Source organism: Simochromis diagramma, unplaced genomic scaffold (assembly GCF_900408965.1).
Source record: "Simochromis diagramma unplaced genomic scaffold, fSimDia1.1 OVJJ01000746.1, whole genome shotgun sequence".
Classification (NCBI taxonomy): domain Eukaryota; kingdom Metazoa; phylum Chordata; class Actinopteri; order Cichliformes; family Cichlidae; genus Simochromis; species Simochromis diagramma.
Genome location: NW_024386757.1, coordinates 1,109,001 through 1,133,052, shown reverse-complemented (window position 1 = coordinate 1,133,052; position 24,052 = coordinate 1,109,001). Strand labels below are relative to the sequence as shown.

At 42.4% G+C, this 24,052-nt stretch overlaps 1 protein-coding gene across 5 annotated transcripts in view; it reads right to left on the bottom strand.

The window, feature by feature from the left end:
• ankrd6b (ankyrin repeat domain 6b) overlaps positions 1-24,052 on the bottom strand; it is a 61,254-nt gene that overhangs the window by 20,445 nt on the left and 16,757 nt on the right. For 2 of the 5 annotated variants that reach the window (XM_040027184.1, XM_040027188.1), the window contains exons 1-5: positions 21,094-21,208; positions 10,408-10,506; positions 9,974-10,250; positions 2,423-2,521; positions 282-380 (exon numbers count right to left, since the gene is read on the bottom strand). In XM_040027184.1, coding sequence (XP_039883118.1) covers positions 282-380; positions 2,423-2,521; positions 9,974-10,250; positions 10,408-10,505 — 573 coding nt within the window. In that variant the 5' untranslated portion in view covers position 10,506; positions 21,094-21,208. Of the gene's footprint in view, positions 1-281; positions 381-2,422; positions 2,522-9,973; positions 10,251-10,407; positions 10,507-21,093; positions 21,445-24,052 lie in introns of those variants that run through there. The other 3 variants (XM_040027193.1, XM_040027211.1, XM_040027200.1) reach the window with 2 other exon arrangements.

The window sequence follows — 24,052 nt, the reverse complement described above, 5'->3', positions numbered from 1 at the left end:
CAGACTGGCTGTATTGACAAAATTTTAAATAACACAGACAAAAACTAAACACATTTTTTACCAGCGTCTTTAGTAGAAAATGTCTTAATCTATTTTTTTTCCAAGTATAGATTATAGCCCCAGTTTTCTTTATTGCCTAAAGCCTAGTTTTTAATTTCAACAATCAAGCATATCTTTCACACTTTAAGATTTTTGTTATATTTGGTTAACTACAACAATGTTGATTAGAACTTTCAGCTAATGTATTCAGTGCTCCAATCTCAGGTTAAGTCTAGGTTCACCTTGTTTTTGGTATAAACATTGGCTCCAGCTTTCACCAGCAATTTCACAGATTGAGTGAAGCCATGCCAGGACACCTCATGGAGAGCAGTATTGCCATCCTGACAGAAGACAAAAAGGCAAATGAACAACAAACAGATTGATGTTTACAACTCTGTCAACTCAAATTGAAGAGAAGCTTAATTTTATCAAGTTTCAATTTTATTCAATTAAATTTTAGTTATGCAGTACCAAATCACAACAACAGTCACCCCTAAACAGTATAAGAGTAGACCTACTAACATAAGGCTACTAACAAAGCAGCAACCACCAAATACCTGCACAGAGTAAGCCAAGTCCAGAGGAGTCAGCTGAACGAGAAGAACAACATCCAGGCAATCAACACCTACATGCTGCTAGCACATTGCTGCTGGGTTAATAAGGTGGCCAAAGAAGGAGATAGAAGCCACTGACAAGAAATTTCCTTATCATGCATGGAGGGTTTCAACTAATGGTGGTTTACGGTTGATCCGTAATCCGAACCGATCTCACTCCACGGTTCGGCACGCACGTGATCCGAAGATTCGAAAAAGAAGAAAAAAATATGTGTATGGTGCGCGTGGTCAGTCTGTCAAGCGATAGCTATGGCCAGCGATAGCTATGGCCAGCGCTAGCGGTCCAAGTGGAGGAACAGAGGAGTTTGCTGTATTTAAGCAGCCCTTTGCTGCCCAATCTGACCAGGCTAAAGCTATTACAAAAGCTATTGGGGTGTTTAGCTGCAGACGGTAGGCTGTATTCTGTTGTGCAAAACAAGGGTTTAAACTAGTCAACGTGTTAGTTAACGCATTGACGCCGTGCAGCCCCACGCACAGGAAGAGCCGCGGTAACTAGTTAACGGAGATTTGCCGCGTCAATGCAGTTATGGCATTAATGTCATTTTAACAAGATTTACGCTATTTACGCTACACTATGATGAACGTGCTTGAGCCACGCTATGACATTCCGTTGCGCGTCCACTTCAGTGACAAGATCAGTCCAAGCATGTATGAGCAGGAAAAGTTTAAAGTTATGGCTGAACTGTCCCAGGCATCTTCTGTTGCCCTAACTACAAATGGGTGGATCTCCAGGGCAACGGAAAGCTACGTGACCATGACCGCTCATTATATCACAGCGGAGTGGTAGATAGAAAGCCCTGTACTGCCCTATATTGCATCTTAATTTGTTTTTATATAATTGCGTGGAATGATTCTTGAGTTGAATGTTTTTTAATAGGCAAAAAATACTTAAATAAGTCTTCTTTTTTTTCTGCTGATCCGAAAATTGATCCGATCTGTGAGGAAAAAAACGTGATCCGATCCGAACCGTGAGACTTTTGATCAGTTGCACCACTAGTTTCAACCCAAGTCCAGCACCATTAGACTGTATGCTAAATGGAAAGAAAGAAGATTTTCAGAACCACTATCCAGAATGAAACAACACAAATCCATTAGAAAGAGTACATCAGAAAGATGAACACAACAGATAACGTGCATATTGACTATCTCAGGCAGCAGAAACACAAGAAAGAAAAGGGGCAAGAAGAGGAACCATCATGGAAGGACAGGCCCCTGGACAGCATGTACCAGCAGTAGCTAAAAGAAGTGGCTGATATTGGAGGTCTCTTCTGCCAAAACCCATTTTGGTTGTGTCCACCATTGTTAAAACTTGCTTTGTGGGGGAATTTTCAGATTTCTGGAATTTTGTCTCTAACCTTACTATATAAAACATCTCAAGGTGACTGTTGTTGTGAATTGCAATTATACATTATACAAAATGTACTAAACGGAAACTAAAAAGTCTGAAAGTAGGAAGCAAAAAAGTAATTTAACAGTAAATATGAAGACAGTCAACTTTTTTAAATACTGCTTTGCAGCTTGTTGATATTAAAATACTAAACTCATGACTACAGAACAGGTTAAAAAATATATAAATATTTGAAAATATTTATGCACAGAACAAAGCCACTGTATATTCGTTTATTCAGTCTCCAAATTGTGACCATTTAAGTTTATGACTTGATGTGTAGTTCTATAGAAAAACCAAAAGCAAAAAAGTCCAGTTGTAAAGAGGTTCACAGAAAGCAATTTATTAAATATGAATCTGAAATTATACTAAATGATCATACCTTGTCCTGTCTGTCCAGTGCGCAGCTTTCCTGGATCAGAGCATTGATAATGTCACTGTTTCCCACCACTGCTGCTCTATGTAATGCCGTCTGTTCTCCCTGTCAACAGAAATATAAAGATACAGAACTGACTACTAACACATGGTAACAACACAACACTGATTAACTGCAAAGTGTTTGAGAATGTTGTTACCCCAATTTGCAGTCCTTGCAATGATTCACACACCTCATTCAAATCTATTATTTGAATTTTGTTCAAAGCAATAGGAACTCATATCATTTTAAAATAACAAAACAAGATCATCAGATTTGAAAAATTAACATGCAACCCAGACCCATGAGGGAGGGAGGGATGGATGGCAAGATGGATGAATGGGCGGTCCGTCCATTCATCGTCATCCGTCAATGGATGAAAAGCACGACACATCAGCTATGAACACCATGCAACTGAAATGGAAGACATACCCCATTCCATCAGCTCTGCTTGTTTTACCTTGGGCGTGCAATTGGTTTATTGGCTTTACCATGAGGACTCTACGTGCCTATTACGGAGCCTTCAGTCATACCCTACCTCCATATGTGTACCCATTGCATTGGGCACTATTGCTACATGCTATGTGGGGTGAGAAGATAAAACAGCTAGCAAAAACCCGGGATCCACTAGCTCCTCCTCATTTTCAGAAATCTGGCACTGCTTAGCAATTTTGTTACTCCAACAGGACTTGATTCACAATTTTTAAAGTTACGATATATTTATATCTCTATATATTTATATATATACACACTACTAGTCAAAAGTTTGGAAACACCTTCATTTAATGGTTTGTCCTTATTTTTACCAATTTCTACATTGTAGACACATACTGAAGGTATCAAATATATGAAACAAGATATATGGAATTAACTCTCATCACTGAAGCTCCATTCAAACCACCTACATCTCATCTCCAGCACCAGCGTCTAGACTCCAGGGGGTCCTGCTCTAATCCCCTTCACAGCTGGGGTTCTGTTCTGACAGGACGGGCCAACAGAGTTTAACTGCCAAACATTTATCTATATTCTGTTCGTCAATAAATCATATTCATTCTTTCTAATGATCTGTCCTTGTTGAAGGTCAGTCCATCCAGAAAATTGCTAAAACTTTCAATGTGTCCCGACGTGCAGTCGCAAAAACCATCATGCGCTATAACGAAACTGGCTAACATTAGAATCGCCCCAGGAAAGGAAGACCAAGAGTCACTTTTGATGGTGAGGATAAATTCATCTGAGTCACCAGCCTGAGAAATTGCAAGTTAACAGCACTGGAGAGGCAGTGTTGCCAACTTAGCGACTTTGTCGCTATATTTAGCGAGTTTTCAGACCCCTTAGTGACTTTTCTTCTAAAAAAAAGTCGCTAAAAAAGGACGTGAAAGTGCGTATCGCTTTTACTCTCAACAAGCAGTGGGTGCTGTAACGCAGTCAGTTCTTCTTTTACTCTTTTACTCTTATGCTGTTTTGTGGATCACAAGGTTTAAAACTACTTATAAACACACACACAAAGTAACTCCACCAGAGTGCCTATTTCGGGTCACTTTTGCCGGTCCAAGCCCGGGTAAAGGAGCAGGGTTGGAATTGTGACATTAAAAAAAACAACAATTGCTAAAAGAAATTTAATTTGTAGTTCTAAATAAACTCTAAATGCATTTAGGACATTTTTTACTCACTTTATGTCTCTTCCACGATGTTATTTCTCTCTCCAACAACATAGGTTACAATTAGATTAGCATGACCAATTATGCAAATTAGGCGATGACGTCATTTAGCGACTTCTAGCGACTTTTAGGACAACCAATAGCGATTTTCCTTACTGAGGAGTTGGCAACACTGTGGAGAGGGTCGTGCCAGTGGAGAGTGGAGAGGTAATGCGTTGCTTAAGCTGCGACACATGGAAAACAGGGTGGACCTTCATTGTGGGTGGGAGACGTAAACAATAAGTGACCGGATTGATTCTGCCATGATTTAATACGGGCCAATAAACCTGCGAGTGAGCTTCTTGGCTTCAGTACGGAGTTTCAGGTGTCTCGTGGAGAGCCAGACCCAGTTCCCTGGTTGAAATGAATGGCCTGGCCGGTGTCGGCAGCGATGTTGTTTGGTGTATTGAGCATTGCATCAAGAAATAGCAGCCCATGCCTCGATCCAGGCCAGTCGACATCGACAGACCAACCGCTGGGCTGCAGGTACTTAAACCTCTGCCTCCTGGTGATCAAAGATAGGAGGGTGAAAGCCATGATAAATTTCGAAGGGAGAGAGACCGGTAGAGGAAAAGATGTAGAGGTTGTGAGACAGCTCTGTCCACAACAGCTGGGCCAAAGAGACGGTTGGGTGGAGATGAATCATCTCAAAAAGCATCCCAGTTGTTGGGCGGCCCCTTCCGCCTGCCCATTAGTCTAAGGGTGGTAGCCAGACCTGAGACTGGAAGAGGCCCCAATCAGACTGCAGAAGACCTTCCAGAAACTAGCGGTGAATCGGGGTCCCCTATCAGAAACGTTAGCTCAGGATGAGAGGAGAGGATGCAGCAGAGACCACGAGAAACTGGATCTACTCCTAGTGGTCCCCGATGGACATGCGAACTGGTTGGGTCGGGAACTGAATGGGGTAGGGTTGGAGACGGTGTCCGTCTACCAAGTGACAGGAATAAATGGTTAATTGGGGTTAGCGAAATGTGGAGTTGAGAAGCTAGATTCAGGTCGATGAAGTTTTCAGCCGCTCCTGAGTCCAGGAGAGCCTCAAGAGGGAACTGTTTGTGTTTCAGGTGAAACGTTACCTTAAGCTGGAAATGGGAGGGGTCTGAGAAACAGGAGGAGCCAAGTGGGACTCCCCCGCAGTCTACCTGGCCACATTGTTTCCCAGACCTAGAGGACACTGGGGGCAGCAATGTTGGGCCAACCCAGAGTAAGCACAAAGGCCTTCAGGCAAGCATATATTTCTCTCCACTTTGGATAGCCTGCCCAGCTGCATAGGCTCCTGGGTGGAAAAATTGCTGGTATTAGCAGCTACTCCTTCAGAGGAGGGGGGAGGCGGCGGAGGAGTATCTCTCTGAGACTGGGGTTTATAGACCCGAGGAGTGTGACGAGGTGGTGACATAACTCGATGATCAATTTTCAAGGCGAGATCTACAGTCTCGTCCAGAGTCTTGGGAGCCTCGCGTACTGCCATCTCCTCTCAGATGTAATCCAGCAATCCCGCCATAAAAAATGACTGGAGAGCAGCATCTTCCCAGTTTAACTTAGCAGCCAAAGTACGGAACTCTGACAGGAAATGACACAATAATTGATTACCCTGACATAAATTAAGTAGATGAGACCCCACCTCCACTTCACTGCCAGGGGGACCCTCCATGAACAGGGCATAATCATTGTAAGCTGGAGACTTGCCATTGTAAATGGCAGATGGCCTGGCCTCTCCCGTCACCTGACCTAAACCCAATCGAGATGGCTTGAGATGAGATGGACTGCAGAGTGAAGGCAAAAGGACCAACAAGTGCTCAGGATTTCTGGGAACTCCTTCAAGACTGGAAAACCATTTCAGGTGACTACATCAAGTTTATTGAGAGAATGCTAAGAGTGTGTAAAGCAGTAATCAAAGCAAAGGGTGGCTATTTTAATATATATATATATATATATATATATATATATATATATATATATATATATATAAAAATCCCCCCCGCTCGCTGCGGGCGGTCAGTCCTTCAAGCTCAGGTCCTCTATCAGAGGCCTGGAAGCTTGAGGGTCCTGCACAGTATCTTAGCTGTTCCTAGGACTGCGCTCTTCTGGACAGAGATCTCGATGTTGTTCCTGGGATCTGCTGGAGCCACTTGCCTAGCTTGGGAGTCACTGCACCTAGTGCTCCGATTACCAATGGGACCACCGTTACCTTCACCCTTCACATCTTCTCGAGCTCTTCTCTGAGCCCTTGGTATTTCTCGAGCTTCTCGTGTTCCTTCTTCCTGATGTTGCTGTCATTTGGGACCGCTACATCGATCACTACCGCCGTCTTCTTCTGTTTGCCTACCACCACTATGTCTGCTTGGTTAGCCACCACCATTTTGTCCATCTTTATCTGGAAGTCCCACAGGATCTTAGCTCTGTCATTCTCCACCACCCTTGGGGGAATCTCCCATTTTGACCTCGGGACTTCCAGGTTATACTTGGCACAGATGTTCCTGTACACTATGCTGGTCACTTGGTTATGGCGTTCCATGTATGCCTTGCCTGGTAGCATCTTGCACCCTGCTGTTACTTGCTGGATTGTCTCAGGGGCATCTTTACACACCCTGCACCTGGGGTCTTGCCTGGTGTGATAGACCCAAGCCTCTGTGGATCTTGTGCTCAGAGCTTGTTCCTGTGCTGCCATGATTAGTGCCTCTTTGCTGTCTTTAAGTCCAGCTTTGTCCAGCCACTGGTAGGATTTCTGGATATCAGCCACCTCCTCTATCTGCCGGTGGTACATACTGTGCAGGGGTCTGTCCTTCCATGATGATTCTTCGCCTTCCTCCTCTTTTTTGGGTTTCTGCTGCCTGAGGTATTCACTGAGCACGTTGTCAGTTGGGGCCATCTTCGTGATGTATTCGTGGATGTTCGTTGTCTCATCCTGTACTGTGGTGCTGACACTCACCAGTCCCTGGCCTCCTTCCTTCCGCTTGGGGTGAAACCCTCCATGCATGGTCAGGAGCTTTTTTGTCTTGATATCAGTGGCTTCTATCTCCTCCTTTAGCCAGCTTATTATCCCAGCTGGGTACCTGATCACGGGCAGGGCGTAGGTGTTGATAGCCCAGATCTTGTTCTTACCGTTCAGCTGACTCCCCAGGACTTGCCTGACCCTTGGCAGGTACCTGGTGGTTGCAGCTTTCCTAGCGGCCTCTTCATGGTTTCCATTTCCCTGTGGGATGCCCAGGTACTTGTAGCTGTCCTCTACGTCTGCAATGTTGCCTTCTGGTAGTTCCAACCCCTCAGTTCTGACTACCTTCCCTCTCTTTGTTACCATCCGACTACACTTTTCCAGTCCAAATGACATTCTGATGTCATTGCTGTATATCCTGGTGGTGTGGATCAGTGAATCAATGTCTTGTTCACTCTTGGCATACAGCTTGATGTCATCCATGTACAGGAGGTGGTTGAAGGTACAATTCCTTGAGTTATGAAATTTCCTGTCTGAACATCCTTGACATTTTGAGCCAGCTGGTTGAGTGTAAATTAGCAAATTAGCTAGCTACTTAAAAACAAGAGATATTTCAGTTTAAACTTGCAGGTTATTAAAAAAATGCCAGCACGGCAGTAACACGCACCAGCCACTCCGGATTGCTATGGAAACCTAGCCTCCAGTCCTGCCTGCAACGGTGACACCTTCCTACCAGATGTGCTGAACAACTTCTATGCACGGTTTGACGCTCAGTGACGTGTTGGCAAGGAAGTCTACCCGCTCCTCACAACAACCAGATTCTGTATGTGACCTCGCCTGATGTGAGAAAAACTCTTTAAAGAGTTAACCTACTGAAGACTGCTGCGCCAGATAAAATCCCCTGGGAGAGTGCTCAGAGAATGTGCAGACCAGCTGACAGATGTCCTCACTGATATCTTCAACCTCTCTCTGAGCACTGCTGTCATCTCAACGTGCCTCAAGGCAACCCCCTTCGTTCCTGTGCCAAAAAAGTACCCAGTGTCCCCAGTGTCCTGCCTCAATGACTATCTTCCCGTTGCACTCATACCCATCATGATAAAGTGCTTTGAGAGGCTCGTCATGAGGGACATTAAGACCCTGCTGCCACCCACACTGGACCCACTGCAGGTTACACTGCACCACCTTACAACTTGCCCTCACCCACCAGGACAATAAAGACACATATGTGCGAATGCTGTTCATAGATTTCAGTTCAGCATTCAACACAATAATTCCTCAGCATTGGAAAACTGAGCCTGCTGGGCCTGAAAACTTCCCTCTCCATCTGGATCCTGGTCTTTCTGACGTAGGTTCACGTGTTGCGATCGTGGCTCAAGAGTTGGCAGTTCGTCTTGTAATCGGAAGGTTGCCGGTTTGAGCCCCAGCTCCGACAGTCTCGGTCATTGTGTCCTTGGGCAAAACACTTCACCCGTTGCCTACTGGTGGTGGTCCGAGGGCCCGGTGGCGCCAGTGTCCGGCAGCCTTGCCTCTGTCAGTGCGCGCCAGGGGAGCTGTGGCTACAATGTAGCTTGCCATCACCAGTGTGTGAATGTATGTGTGAATGGGTGGATCACTGAATGTAGTGTAAAGCGTTTTGGGGTCCTTAGGGACTAAGTAAAGCGCTATACAAATACAGGCCATTTACCATTTAGAGACCTCAGACAGTCCGGATCAGTAACAGCATCTCCAACACCACCAAACTGAGCACTGGAGCCCCTCAGGGCTGTGTGCTTAGCCCACTAACCGCTAACTCACGACTGTGCACCAATGCACAGTTCAAACCAGATCGCCGATGACCCGACTGTGGTGTGTCTTATCAGCAAGAACAATGAGTCAGCATATAGAGACAGGGTGCAACAGCGGACTGGTTTAGCATCATCAACCTGTCTCTTAACATGGACAAAATAAAAGAGATGGTTGTGGGCAGTTTAGCATGTGTGCACATGCCATACGGCTAAGAGTGGCTGGCTTGGGTTTGAATCCGACCGCATGACATCCGACCCTCTCTCTCTCCCTCCGCGTTCTTGCTCTTAGTTTATTGTGTCTGTCAATAAAGGTGAAAAAGGCCAAAAAACTAATAGATGGTTGTTGAGATCACTGTCCACTTTACATCGATGGATCCTCTGTGGAAATCGGCAAGAGCACCAAATTCCTTGGTGTTCACCTGGCAGAGAACCTCTCTCCTCCTGGTCAAAAATTGTATTGTGCATGTTCCTGGGTATCAGTATCAAATTTGAAATTCTAACCCTGAAATTCAAACAACCCTAGTTCCAACTAAGGTTCTTCTTTTTTTTAGGGGGGTCTTTTTGTGTGCTTTTTTTATATTAGAGCAGAGGGTGGGAAGACACAGCAAAAGTCCACAGGTTAGACTTGAACCAGGGACAACTGAACTACACCAGCACTCTAGGTCCTACTAATGTTTACATTTTTGTATATTCCTAAGGGTAATGAGTTATTCCTGACTATGTCAGTAATGGTTTTAATATGGTGCAGTTATAGCAACCACAGATAATGTTGTTTAGTCACAGTTTGTCCAGTGTGGTTCATGTGATGAAATGAAAGTAGTCAAGTCCCAGTAAAAGTTTCCACACTTAAGATCAGCCGTAAATGGAATGCTGGCCATAGAGAAGATTAGCAGTGAGTGACATGACAGTAGTAGTAGTTTGACATCAGAGCACAAAAAGAAAAAAAAGAGTAATGACTTCCATGAGATAAAGAACACGAGGGAGAGGCAAAGAACAGGATCAATCCAAGCTAGAACGAAGCTGAGCAGTGGTTGAGTAGTAGCAGTGTTCAGGGAAAGATGGGGGGGTACAGATTTTTGTTGAATCAGTAGGACCAGATTTGGCTAACCTCTTTCAATTTCCCTGATCCTCCATGCTCTTTCTTAGCCTTTCTCCAATGGCTTCTCCCTTCTTCCTCATCGTCCTTTTCCTTCTTTCTCAGTCTGCATCTCTTGCTCCCCCCAGTGTTGGAGGCTGTACTGCAACCTGCTGCAGAGCTCATTGACCACAGAGAGTGAATTTGGCAATACCAGAGATCTGGGTTATCACTGTCTGTGGGGAAGATGGACTTGCATGCTGAAGGAAGACCCATCAGTGGGCAGACCAGAGAGTCCCATTCAAGGCCACTGGGGGCCATCAAACTACAGTTATGTTTGTGTAAAAAGCTGAATTAAAAAAAATTATTGAGAAGCAAAAAGAGAAGCAGCTATTGGTGACGACATGCTTAGGACTGCGGTAAGAGCTGGAACTGGACAGAAGGATGACAGACTTGAATCTACTCACATCGTCTTGGATGTCCAGGTTGCAGCCAGCTTTGAGCAGGACACGAACAACCTCAATATGGCCTTTGTAGGCAGCCAAGTGTAAGGGACTTCTGCCATACTATGGACATAAAACAAACAGTAAGACAACATCAGAGTGCACATAAGATTATCACTGGAGAGTAAGCTAGTCAACTGTAAAAACTATATCAATATTTGATGCTGTAGACTGTGACTGTGGTCAACTAGAGGCACAATTCAATTCAATCTGCTACATGGTATCAGTAATAAGTCAACTGAAAACCCAATTCTCAGTCCATGCTTTAAAAGTATAGCACACATTTTGCACAGAAAATAAACAGTGCATTACAGTGTGTTTCTCCCCAATATAAGGACCCTCAAATATGAATGTTATTGTATACATTTAGACAGTAGAATCCATATTTTTGCTGTATATATGTACAGTGGGGCAAAAAAGTATTTAGTCAGCCACCGATTGTGCAAGTTCCCCCACTTAAAATGATGACAGAGGTCAGTAATTTGCACCAGAGGTACACTTCAACTGTGAGAGACAGAATGTGAAAAAAAAAATCCATGAATTCACATGGTAGGATTTGTAAAGAATTTATTCGTAAATCAGGGTGGAAAATAAGTATTTGGCCACCTCAAACATGGAAAATCTCTGGCTCTCACAGACCTGTAACGTCTTCTGTAAGAAGCTTTTCTGTCCCCCACTCGTTACCTGTATGAATGGCACCTGTTTGAACTCATCATCTGTATAAAAGACACCTGTCCACAGCCTCAAACAGTCAGACTCCAAACTCCGCCATGGCCAAGACCAAAGAGCTTTCGAAGGACACCAGGAAAAGTATTGTAGACCTGCACCAGACTGGGAAGAGTGAATCTACAATAGGCAAGCAGCTTGGTGTGAAAAAATCAACTGTGGGAGCAATCATCAGAAAATGGAAGACATACAAGACCACTGATAATCTCCCTCGATCTGGGGCTCCACGCAAGATCTCATCCCGTGGGGTCAAAATGATCATGAGAACGGTGAGCAAAGATCCCAGAACCACACGGGGGGACCTGGTGAATGACCTGGAGAGAGCTGGGACCAAAGTAACAAAGGTCACCATCAGTAACACACTACAACGGCAGGGAATCAAATCCCGCAGTGCCAGACGTGTTCCGCTGCTGAAGCCAGTGCATGTCCAGGCCCGTCTGAAGTTTGCCAGAGAGCACATGGATGATACAGCAGAGGATTGGGAGAATGGTTTCATCTGACCACATGACAAAGTAGAACTTTTTGGTATAAACTCAACTCGTCATGTTTGGAGGACGAAGAATACTGAGTTGCATCCCAAGAACACCATACCTACTGTGAAGCATGGGGGTGGAAACATCATGCTATGGGGCTGTTTTTCTGCCAAGGAGACAGGACGACTGATCCGTGTTAAGGACAGAATGAATGGGGCCATGTATCGTGAGATTTTGAGCCAAAACCTCCTTCCATCAGTGAGAACTTTGAAGATGAAACGAGGCTGGGTCTTCCAACATGACAATGATCCAAAACACACCGCCCAGGCAACAAAGGAGTGGCTCCGTAAGAAGCATTTGAAAGTCCTGGAGTGGCCTAGCCAGTCTCCAGACCTCAACCCCATAGAAAATCTGTGGCGGGAGTTGAAAGTCCGTGTTGCTCGGCGACAGCCCCAAAACATCACTGCTCTCGAGAAGATCTGCATGGAGGAATGGGCCAAAATACCAGCTACTGTGTGTGCAAACCTGGTAAAGACCTATAGTAAACGTTTGACCTCTGTTATTGCCAACAAAGGTTATGTTACAAAGTATTGAGTTGTATTTTTGTTATTGACCAAATACTTATTTTCCACCCTGATTTACGAATAAATTCTTTACAAATCCTACCATGTGGATTCATGGATTTTTTTTTTCACATTCTGTCTCTCACAGTTGAAGTGTACCTCTGGTGCAAATTACTGACCTCTGTCATCATTTTAGGTGGGGGAACTTGCACAATCGGTGGCTGACTAAATACTTTTTTGCCCCACTGTATATGTACTGTCAATCTGTGGCACGGTACCAAAACAAAGGAGGTCTGGATCAGCTCACTGTTTAAAAAAGCCATAATCTCTGATCCTATGGGTATTATCCAGTAGGCAGTGTAGAGCTCAGGTGGAGCCTGAGCTCTACAGGGGACCTGCCCAGAGCTGATTACCTTTCTCCTCCGAGTGTCTACCCCACTGCCTCTGATAAAAGCTGCCCCCAAGTAGCCTTGCAGTCCCAGCATTCATGAGCCACACCCGTTAAAGGAAGCTCCCCTCTGGATCCCTCGAAGTCCCTAAAAGTCTGTTACTTTTAGGCTAGAGTAGTAAGAGCTGTTTATACTTATGTCCACCAATTTGACTTTTTAAATGTTCAATATTTTATTAAAGCAATTAACAGGAGCAAAGCAGAATCAAATAATAATAACAAAAACAAAACTATTAAAAAATAAAATAAAACAAAACAATAATCAAAGCATTTGAGTTATACTTTTCTATTTAATGCACTCTGACACGATGATTTTTTTCTAATTTTCGAGAGGAGAGAGGTTGAGAAGAGACAAGTACATCCAGACCTGAAGATGCACTTATCTATGTTTTTGGTGTTGATAATAACAGTCCAACGGGAAACCACAGGAAAATAGAAGTTGTAATCTAGCAGGAAAACAATGGAAATCCTATTGCTGTTTTAGACTTATAATCTAACACAGCAAAAATGAGCAGAGAAAAAGCCAAAAAAACACAAAATAGGTTTTTAAGTTCAGAGTTTGGACAGCGGTTAATGTCTCTGCTGGAATTTCAACTTGAAAATCCTAGATCCAAGAGTTAAAAGTTTGTCTTCTGAACTGCTCCTCTCGCAGAAGACAAAGAGTGTGAGTGAGAGGCCTGTTATTAAAATCCATCCATCCTCTCCTGCTTATCCTTATCAGGGTCGCAGGAGACTATCCCAGCTACCAAATGGCAAGACAGATGGATAGATTGCCACTCTGTTGCAGGGCTAACACAGAGAGACAGGGAATAAGCCAGAGAACCCAAAGAGAACACACGCAAACTCCACATAGAAAGGCCCCAGCTAGATGGTGGAGTCAAACTTGCACCTTCTTGCTGTGAGGTAACAGTGCTATTCGTTATATAATTTAAACTTAGACCTGATTATATTCTGATCAGTATTAAGCAATTAAGCACGGTTAACTGTCTGCGTAACCACACATAAATTATAGCCCCTTTTCTATTAGTACCTACTCGGCCGGGGCTCAAGCAATCCGAGCAGGTAATAAATGTGACGTGGTCAGATTGCATGCCACTGACTGGCTGGTAGGTGGCTCGTTCAAAAAATCAAAACCACAATTTTTGAAACTGGCAATGAGGGAAATGGCTCCAAAAAAACACTGCTGTGTTCCCTGGAGTCTGATGAAAAGCCACAGCCCAAGCAGCAGGTATATCGTTAGCTTGATGTCCACCTTTGTCTCATATTAATTACGTCACAGGACATGCAGATGTGTTGCTATGATGACAAGCACACACGGGGTAGTACTGGGTTGTAATGGAAAACTAGTTGAGCTGAGTCGAGTTGTGTTGATCTGTGGCTAATCGATCCGGGTAGGTAATAATGAAAAAAGGGCTTATGATTCTGTTACAACACACTTAATACCATTTCTCTTAGAATCTCAGAATCACGTATAACGATAGGTTGGGACACAGTGCCTCTCCCTTAGAGATAGGGTGATAATTTCAGCCATCTGGGAAGGGCTCAGAGTAGAGCAGCTGCTCCCCCACATCGAAAGGACCCAGTTGAGGTGCTTCCAGCATCTGACAAGGATGCCTCCTGGGCGCCTTCTCAGTGAGGTGTTCCCGGCATGTCCCACTGGGAAGGGGCCCCCGGGGCAGACCCACATTGGAGAGATTGCATGTCTCGGCTGGCTTGGAAACACCTTGGTGTTCTCCCAGACAAGCTGGAGAAGGTGGCAGGGGAGAGGGCCTTCCACACATGAATGTTTGCTTCAGTTACTACCAGAGCCATAATTATCTTGGCCTGCCACTACCTCTTAGCTGCCTCCGGAGTCCCACAAGCCAACCTAGCCTAATAGGAGTCCTTATTGGCTCATTTCAACTCAGGTGTAAACACACTCCTAAACCACGAGGAAAGTCTTCCCAGAAGATTTGAAGCTGTTATAGGGAAAAGGGTAGGCCAATATGTGAAAGCAGATGAGTGAATACTTTTGGCAATATCGTGAACATTCTTGCAGACATTACACAGTTTTGAATATAGATATAATGAAGGAAATGTGGGATAACACTTTGATGTTAACCTTACCATTTTCCAATAACAGCAAGCTAACACTGATGTTAGTTTAATGACTAATCCTGAAAATTTCAGCATATAGCAGCAGCTTAGTCAAACCATATACTAACGTTCACGGGAAACTGAATAGTGTCTGTAATTGATAAATCTGTTTCCTAGCAGAGGGGAGACGAGTTGCCCTGTTTATTTAGAGTAAGAAATGCATACTTTATTTGGAAAAGCATAGTGTGGACTCAGCTTTCGACCCAAGACATATATAAAGAATGAAGCACAGCCCTAAGGAAGCTGTGTCAGTGGAATCCATCTGGCTCTACAGCAGCTCAGCTGTGATACTGTTAAACATCTGGATCCCTGCAGCTCAGTGCCAACTTCAACTCATTATGTTTAATTGAAACATGCAAACAGCGTTTTCTTAAATGCAAAAATTATATAAATAATCTCAAGTGTAGTCAAATATCAACTACATAATCTAAACAAAGGCATAAAAATGTACCTTCAGTCTGTCTTTTTGGAAGGTTTTCTGAAATTAATAGCAGACATGTTTTGCGCTGAAAACATGTTATGAGCATGTACACATTAATTAATATTAATATTAATAATATTAATTCAGTGTCTAACCTAACAACCCTCAGGTCAGTGGCTCAGAGTTTAATGGTCCATGTATATGTAAAATGTACATGGACCAAGTACACCCCATCCACCCTTTAGACTCACCCCTGTTTGCTGCAGGTATCACTTCCATATACAATAGAATAGCTGCCGTCAGCCTTCAGTAAGCTGTATAATTTAACAAGTTTAGTATCAGACTAAGTTAACAGGTCATCTGCATCTGTTTTAATACAACTTCTGAAGGCTTACTGCAGATTATTGAATAATCACCCCATTAGAGCACTTTGCTCTCGGACTGCGGGCTTACATGTGGTTCCTAGAGTATTTATGAGCAGAATGGGAGGCAGTGAGCCTTCAGTTTTCAGGCCCCTCTTCTGTTAAACCAGCTTCAAATTTGGATTCATCAGACAAAATAAACAGGAGAAGCTACAGAGTTTGCTTTTCTTCTCGTTGGAGTTTTTTGATCAGGTGTTTTGATGAAAGACTCCCGATAGCTTTTTCCCAGTAAAGGTTTTATTGGTGATTACAGGAATAAGTGCTGCTGTATTGGATGCTAGAAACACGTTTTCATTCACTCAACTTGAGCTAACCATCTTGGTAACAGCTCTGCCTCTTTACTCTTCGCGGTATGTAAACAGACTCCAGCTCCATGTTACACTATGCCAACGTCATCAGCACTGCTGCTGTTGTGCTATCAGTGTTTTTGTTTTGTGTTTGGTTATGTGGGCTTAACATTGTCAGACTTTTTATTCACTTGCTGCTCCTAAATATTTATATTGAAGGTCTGTTTTTAGGTGCAAATGTAGGTGAAATGTTCATGATTGTTAAACAAATTGATGCACTACAGAGCCATGTGTTAAACTATGCATCAAAGCAAAACATTTGTGTCCAATTTTTTTTAAATCAAAATATTCTAATTACTTGATGAATCGTTGTAGTCCTACCCAAGACAGAACCACCATGAGTACTTGCTGCTTTGTATTTTCTCAGTCTCAAAGGAATACCATGATCTACATTTGGTGTTCAGTAAGGACAAAGTTCTGTCTCTGCCGCCACACTGCCCATTTGACTGTGCCATCAACCTTCTACCAGGAGTCACACTACCCACCAGTAGTTTATACAACCTCTCTCAGCCAGAAAGAGAGGCCATGGAAAAATACACGGAAATGCTTAGCAGCAATAGACATAGTTATGCTGCAATAGACATAGGCTGCCGGGGGATTCCCATGATGCATTGAGTTTTTCCTTTCCAGTCACCTTTCTCACTCACTATGTATTAATAGACCTCTCTGCATCGAATCATATCTGTTATTAACCTCTGTCTCTCTTCCACAGCATGTCTTTTATCTGTCTTCCTTCTCTCACCCCAACCGGTCGCAGCAGATGGCCGCTCCTCCCTGAGCCTGGTTCTGCCGGAGGTTTCTTCCTGTTAAAAGGGAGTTTTTCCTTCCCACTGTTGCCAAAGTGCTTGCTCATAGGGGGTCATATGATTGTTGGGTTTTTCTCTGTATCTATGAAGCGCCTTGAGGCGACTTATGTTGTGATTTGGTGCTATATAAATAAAATTGAATTGAATTGAATCAAGAATCATCCAGCCATCTTCTGCTCTGGTTACTGTTAGGGGTTTTTTTTATTGCCAAACCAAAAAACATGACACTGATGCCTTTTTCCACTTGTACCTACTTGGCTCAACTTCGCCTGACTCAACTTGATTCAACTGGGTTTTTAGGGTTTTCCATTAAGGGGTACCACTTGGTACCAGGTACTTTTTTAGCACCTGTTCTGATAGGTTCCAAGTGAATTGAGTCCATCCAAAAATGTGACGTCAACAGACTCCATGCCATAAATTGCCCAGTCAATCGCGTTACTTGATGATTCGTGAGTGTGATTCCTATATAGAAATCAAAAACCAACATTTTTGAAACCCAACAGTGAAGGAAATGGCTGCACAAAATCCAAGATCGTGGTCCCCAAGTCTAACAACAAGCCATAGACTTAGCAGAAGGTATACCATCTCAGCTTGAGTCGAGTCAAGCCGAGTAGGTACTAGTGTAAAATAAGCTTAAGACCTTGTATAGATTAACATGGAGTTAATCAGAGCAGATCACCATTAAAAATAAATACCCACTCCCTCTCATCAGCTCAGCATTCAAACCATTACACAGAGCCAACATTTTCATAAAACTGGACTTGCCTACCACCTGCTTAGACTCACAGAATGATGGGTGGAAAAACTGTTTTTAACACTCCCCTAGGACAGTTTGGGTATTTACTGATGTCTTTTGGTTTGACTAACATGGCTCTTAAAAACCATGTGTTAAGTTATTTCTTGGACATGTTTGCTTTCATATATCTTGACAATATTTAGGTCTTGTCCAAATCTCTCAGTAAACACTGCTGTCATATAAACCAAGTCCCCCAAAGGCTCCTGGAGTATTGACTGTACATGAAAACTGAAAAGTGAGAATTTCATGTGTAACATTTTTGGAATATGTGTTAATGCAGGTGAAGACAGACCTGGAGAAGACCAAGGCTATGGATGAGTGGCCAGTACCAACCACCCAGAAGCAACTTCAGCACTTCTTAGGTTTTGTCAGCTTTTATGGAAAAGCCCTCCATAACTTCACTCAGACAGATACTCCACTCACCAAACTCATCTCTCCCAAAGTTCCCATCTCTCAGTCCACAGAAATCGACATTGCCTTCCGTCAATTTAAGGAGCGTTTCACACCAGCACCCATCCTGGTCTAACCCAACCCCAAACTTTAGTTCATTGTGGAGTTAAATGCCTCTAGACTCCGATGTCAGTCCAGTCCTGTTCCAATATTCAGGACAAGAAAGTAAGCTTTGCCCCTGTAGTTACTTTTCCCGGCTTCTAACACCTGTTCCATGTAATTATGATATTGGAAAATGCAAGCTGCTGAAAGTCAGGCTAACCTTTGTGGAAGGGGGTAACTGGAAGGCCTTAATGTTAGGACTTCTACTGGGAAATGACCATCTTATCCAGCAGGTGTTGCAGGTTTTGATTAGATTTTGTCACTTGCTTACCTCCTTATGTAGAGATATTAGTGGTCTCCATAGTTTGTTTTTTTGTTTGTTTGTTTTTTGCCTGTCCCGTTTGGTTCTTTTGCCATCAGAATTATTGTCTAAAGGCAAAGAAAGATGCCCAACGGATTTACTTTACCAAATGGACCATCCCGGCCTTGCCGTATTGGTCTATTTGATTTCACCTTTGATTCAAATCAAATGGTCTCCATAGTTAATAGGTCCACTATTATTCTGTCTTCCTGGAGTTTAAACTTATCTTGGATAGCGTATGGTCACAACTCACTAATGTTATCTGGTACAGAACTCTTCCCATTTGAGATATCCTTAGCTTACCAGCATTCATTAGTCCCAGCTCAGGAAAAGGATTTGGTCACACCATCTGTGCAGCAGCCCCTGCACAGATGCAGATGGATTTGAAAATATAACTGAATAGCACTTCTCTGCACTGCTGAATAGAATGAGCAGCAATCTAGAGCTCCCTGTTACCATCCAAGGACTGAAAGTTTGGTTGTCTGCAAGTTACACTGGCCACTACGTGATCAACTCCATTACCAGCCCCACTACTGTCTGAGTAAAACATTCTGCTTGCCTTAGAACACATCCCACCTTTCATGTTCCCAGATTGAACCATTTCTTTCAAGTGCCTTGTTATACCTTAACAAAACGATTTAACATTTTTTGTCAGTTCGTTTTCAAGCTGAAGTACTTGAGGCTGACAAAAATATTTGTTTTGCAGGTTTTTGCAAAACAAATACTTCTCGAAAAAATGAATTGTTGGGAAAAAAAATTGAAATTCAACCTGATGGACAAACTAGAAGAAATTGCAGGCTTGCACCATTTGTAAATGGTGGATGAAGATGACAGTTTGACTTATAGCTGTCAAGATAAATTGCTCTGTAGACTGATCAAATTGTCATCTAAGTAACCTTGCGATTCTCAGCCCCAGTGGTAAGTTTAGGTGTAGGTTTAATTCAGGTTTAATCAGATTATTTGGAAAATTAATGGTTGTGACCCCTGGTTCTTTGAATTTGCATGTCAAATTTCTTTTAAATCTTTGTGTGTGACAGAAAGCACTTAAAGGCATAGAACAAAGTACTGCGTCAGTGTGTAAGAGTACAATAGCAAAAGTAGTATTTAAGTACACTACCAGTCAAAAGTTTGGACACACTTTCTAATTTAATGGTTTTTCTTTAGTTTTTACTACTTTCTACATTGTAGATACAAACTGAAGACATCAAATATATGAAGCAAGATATATGGAATTATGTAGAAAAGAAAAATTTATAAATAACTCTAAATATGTCTTATATTTTAGATTCCCCAAAGTACCCTTGGGTTTGTTGATAGCGCTGCAAACCCTTGACCTTCTCTCAATGAGCTTCATGATGGAGTCACCTGAAATGGTTTTCACTTCACAGGTGTGCTTTGTCAGGGTTCGTTGGTGGAATTTTTTGCCTTCTTAATGGGGTTGGGATCATCAGTTGTATTGTGTAGAAGTCAGTTTGGTACACAGCTGACATCCATATTTGACAACAATCAGCTAAGTAAAAAGAAACAACAGTCCATCATTACTTTAAGAACAGAAGGTCAGTCAGTCTGGGAAATGGCAAAAACTTGAATATGTCCCCAAGTGCAGTCGTAAAAATCATCAGGCGCTACAACAACACTGGCTCACACGAAGAGTGCCCCAGGAAAGGAAAACCAACAGTCACCTCTGCTGCTGAGGATAAATTCATCCGAGTCACCAGCCTCAGAAATCGTAAGTTAACAGCACCTCAGATTAGAGCCCAGAGAAATGCCACACAGAGTTCCAGTAGCAGACACATCTCTACATCAACTGTTCAGAGGCGACTGTGTGAATCAGGCCATTATGGTCAAATAGCTGCTAAGAAACTACGACTAAGGAAAAGCAACAAGCAGAAGAGATTTGTTTGGGCAAAGAGATATGAGAAATGGATATTAGACCAGTGGAAATCTGTACTGTGGACTGATGAGTATGAATTTGAGACCTTTGGTTCCACCCGCGTGTCTTTCTGCAAAGCAGAAAAGGGGATGCATGGTTCCCACAGTAAAGCATGGAGGAGGAGGTGTGATGGTGTGGGGGTGTGTTGCTAGTGACACTGTTGGAGATTTATTCAAAACTGAAGGCATATTAACCAGCATGACTACCACAGCATCCTGTAGCAACATGCCATCCCATCCAGTTGAACCATCATTTATTTTTCAACAGGACAATGAGCCCAAACACACCTCCAGGCTGTGCAAGGGCTATTTGACCAAGAAGGAGAGTGATTGAGTGCTGCACCATGGCCTCTACAGTCTCCAGACCTAAAACCAATCAAGACGGTTTGGGATTATACAGACTGCAGAGTGAAGGCAAAAGGGCCAACAAGTGCTCAGCGTCTCTGGGAACTCCTTCAAGACTGTTGGAAAACCATTTCAGGTGATGACCTCATGAAGCTCATCGAGAGAATGCCAAGAGTGTGCAAAGTAGTAATCAAAGCAAAGGGTTGCTATTTTGAAGAATCCAAAATATAAAACATGTTTTGAGTTATGTCACACTTTTTTGTTTACTACATAATTCCATATGTGTTCATTCGTGGTCTTGATGCCTTCAGTGAGAATCTACAATGTAAATAGTCCTGTGTCCAAACTTTTGACTGGTAGTGTACATAATTGTATCACTTACCTTGGTAACGGCTACTTTTGCGCCTTTGTTGATAAGCTGGACCACACTGTCAACTTGTCCTTTGTGTGAAGCTACAAGGAGGCGCTCGGAGAGTGCGAGGACCTCCGCTGCATCCCGCTGGTTCATGAAGCAGGGTGCTGTCTCCAGTTGTGGTTGCTGCTGTCTCCAAAAAGCAGCTGTAGAAATGGGCTATGACATGCTCTAACTCATAGTGAGCGCCAGTGCAGACAGAAGTCCCAAAGAAGAGCCCAAGAGGATGCCGTTTATTCTTCTGTTCTTTTGTTTTGTTCTACAACCTCTTCACACTACCAGGGTTCCTCCTCTTCATCCTGACAGCTGTTTGGAAGAGAACTGGAAACAAGCCATAGCAGGTTATCAACCAGGAAAACCAGACAGTGACACCACTATTCTTCAGGTTTCTTGGCCTATGCACATTTCTGGTAGAATCAAGTGAGTTAAACAGAAATAATCTAGTGAGAGCGTAAAACCCCAAAACAGGGGTCAAATTTGATAATTTAATGACTGGTTTGCTGAGAAGCAAGCCCTTAATACACACTGAAACTAGCTCAAACAGCTGTAAACTAAATGAATATTTAAGTTTTCAAACATTACTTAAATTAACTTTCTTTACATATGTCACTGGAAAGAAAGTCACACAATAAATCTGATTTAAAAAAATTAAATAGGGCTGCACTGATCCATACCATATTTTACATAAAAAGAAGGTAAAAGATATAGAAACACAAAAGAGCTGTAGAGATTAAACAATAAAAAAGGACATAAAAAGTAGCTAAAAAACACAGTCAACACCTTACACTGGGTCAAAGTCAGGGAGTAAAACTGTGTTTTTAAACGTCATTTCGAAACAGCCTGCCCGATGTACAATGGTAAATAATTCCATAATTTTGGGGCTGCAACTGCAAAAGTTCTGTCACCTCTGAGTTTGTGTTGCATTTTTGTACCAAGCAAAAGGATTTGGTCTGCTGACCTGAGAGCAAGAGACCGGACATGTGGGCGCAGCGGTTCAGACAGATAAAATGGGGCACAACCATTAGAGAGACTTAAAGACAAATAAAACGATTTTAAAATGGACTGGTAAAACACTTGAAGCTAAAATCTGAGTGGTGTGCTCCCACTTGCTTGCACTAGATTAAAAAAATCGAGCAGCAGCGTTTTGCACAAGCTGAAGGTGAGCAATGGAGGCTTGGTGGATTCCTATAAAAACAATCCAATACCTTGGCTTGGTATTACAAATACCAAGTACAGATTTAATATCAATGTTAAATAAATAAGCTACAGTCCTTACTGTAAGGAAGAGTTTGGAAATAATTTTATGTGTAAGCCAAGACCAGTCTCAACTTAAGCAGCAGCAAAACTCTGTAAAATCAAATATAACAAATACATTAAATAACATAAATTTACTGCTGTTTACTAGTAAAATAAATGGCAACATGCCAGACATAAATCAAACGAAAGTCATTTGAGTCATTATGCTGCTGTCATTTAAAGTCATACTACTTACTCTCCTTGTTCCTCCTTGCACACACGTGTTTGAAGGTGATAAGAGAAAACTCAAGCGAAATAACAACTGAGTTGATGACAAAATGTTATGTTACTGTAAGCAGATGTTTCACTAAACCAACATCCCTCTAGCTTCTACATTATTTAATGTTTCTGACCAAACATGATAAGAGAGAAAGTAAATGAACAAGCGAGAGAGTTATGCCATTGAGATGTTATTTGATGATTTTAGTCATGTCAGTCATGTCATAAACAACGTACAAATACAAGTGTTTTAGTAAATGCCTCCAAATTGAAACTTTACTGTTAACTGTCTCTAAGCCAAATTTGTCCTACTAATGGCTGGTGCTGGTGGTGAAGTAAATATAAAAACAACATAGAATTGAATTGTTTGGAACATGAATTGGGTCAGAAACCTAAAATTCCTAATCCTATGCTATAGGCTTTTGCCCTTGCATAAACTCTGTCCTCTGGTAGAAAATTATATCATATCATCTGTGAGGTGTTTATCGGCGCTTATGTCAGAGCTGCAACAAGCATAATTCACAAGGTCTAACAAGCAAACCACAAATTAACAGCCAGCCAATTCAATTCAATTTTATTTACACAGCGCCAAATCACAACAACAGTTGTCTCAAGGCACTTTATATTGTGAGGTAGACCCTACAATAATACATACAGAGAAAAACCCAACAATCACATGACCCTCTATGAGCAAGCACTTTGGGTTGAAAGGGGAAAGGGCGAAAAAAGGGGGAGAAAACACCAACATTTTGTATCGCACGTCTCATGTCTTTCTGTGTCTAATTTAAAAATCTGATCTTCCAAACTTTTTTTCTTTCTGTCATACACAACAAACAGATTGCTACAACATTTCAACGTTTGTTACATGTAGTTATTTACTTCTTTGCAAGCCAACTCTGCTCAGGTCAGCTGGTTGTTGTATTTGCTTAAACAGCAACAGAGACGTTGCCTTCTGGTGGACAAACAATGCAATGTTAACAGTCATAACTTGTTTGAAGGTTTTCTTTTGTCACTTATTGGCCTCTTAAAGTTAAGCTGTCCATGCAATCATAAGAGAACAGCAAACCCTGGAAGCCAGAACGTTTTTTCTGTGCTACAGGTGGCACAAGAAATGACATGTTGAAGATGACAACAAATATAAAAAAAAATCTTTGTAACCTTAACCTCAACAACAGAGAAATGTATCACTACACAAAGAAACATGATCAGTAAAATTATTGCACTTTGTGATGATTTCTTTTTACATGGACATCATAAAAGCAATATACAAGCTTGTAACCTACGTTTTAGACAGGAAGTGAGAGAGAGTAAAACAGCATTTCCACTCAGCACTGATTGTACAGCTCTATTCCACAGAGGAAGAGGCATGGTCCATCTGATTCCTGAAGTCTATCTATGATGACAGTCCTATTTT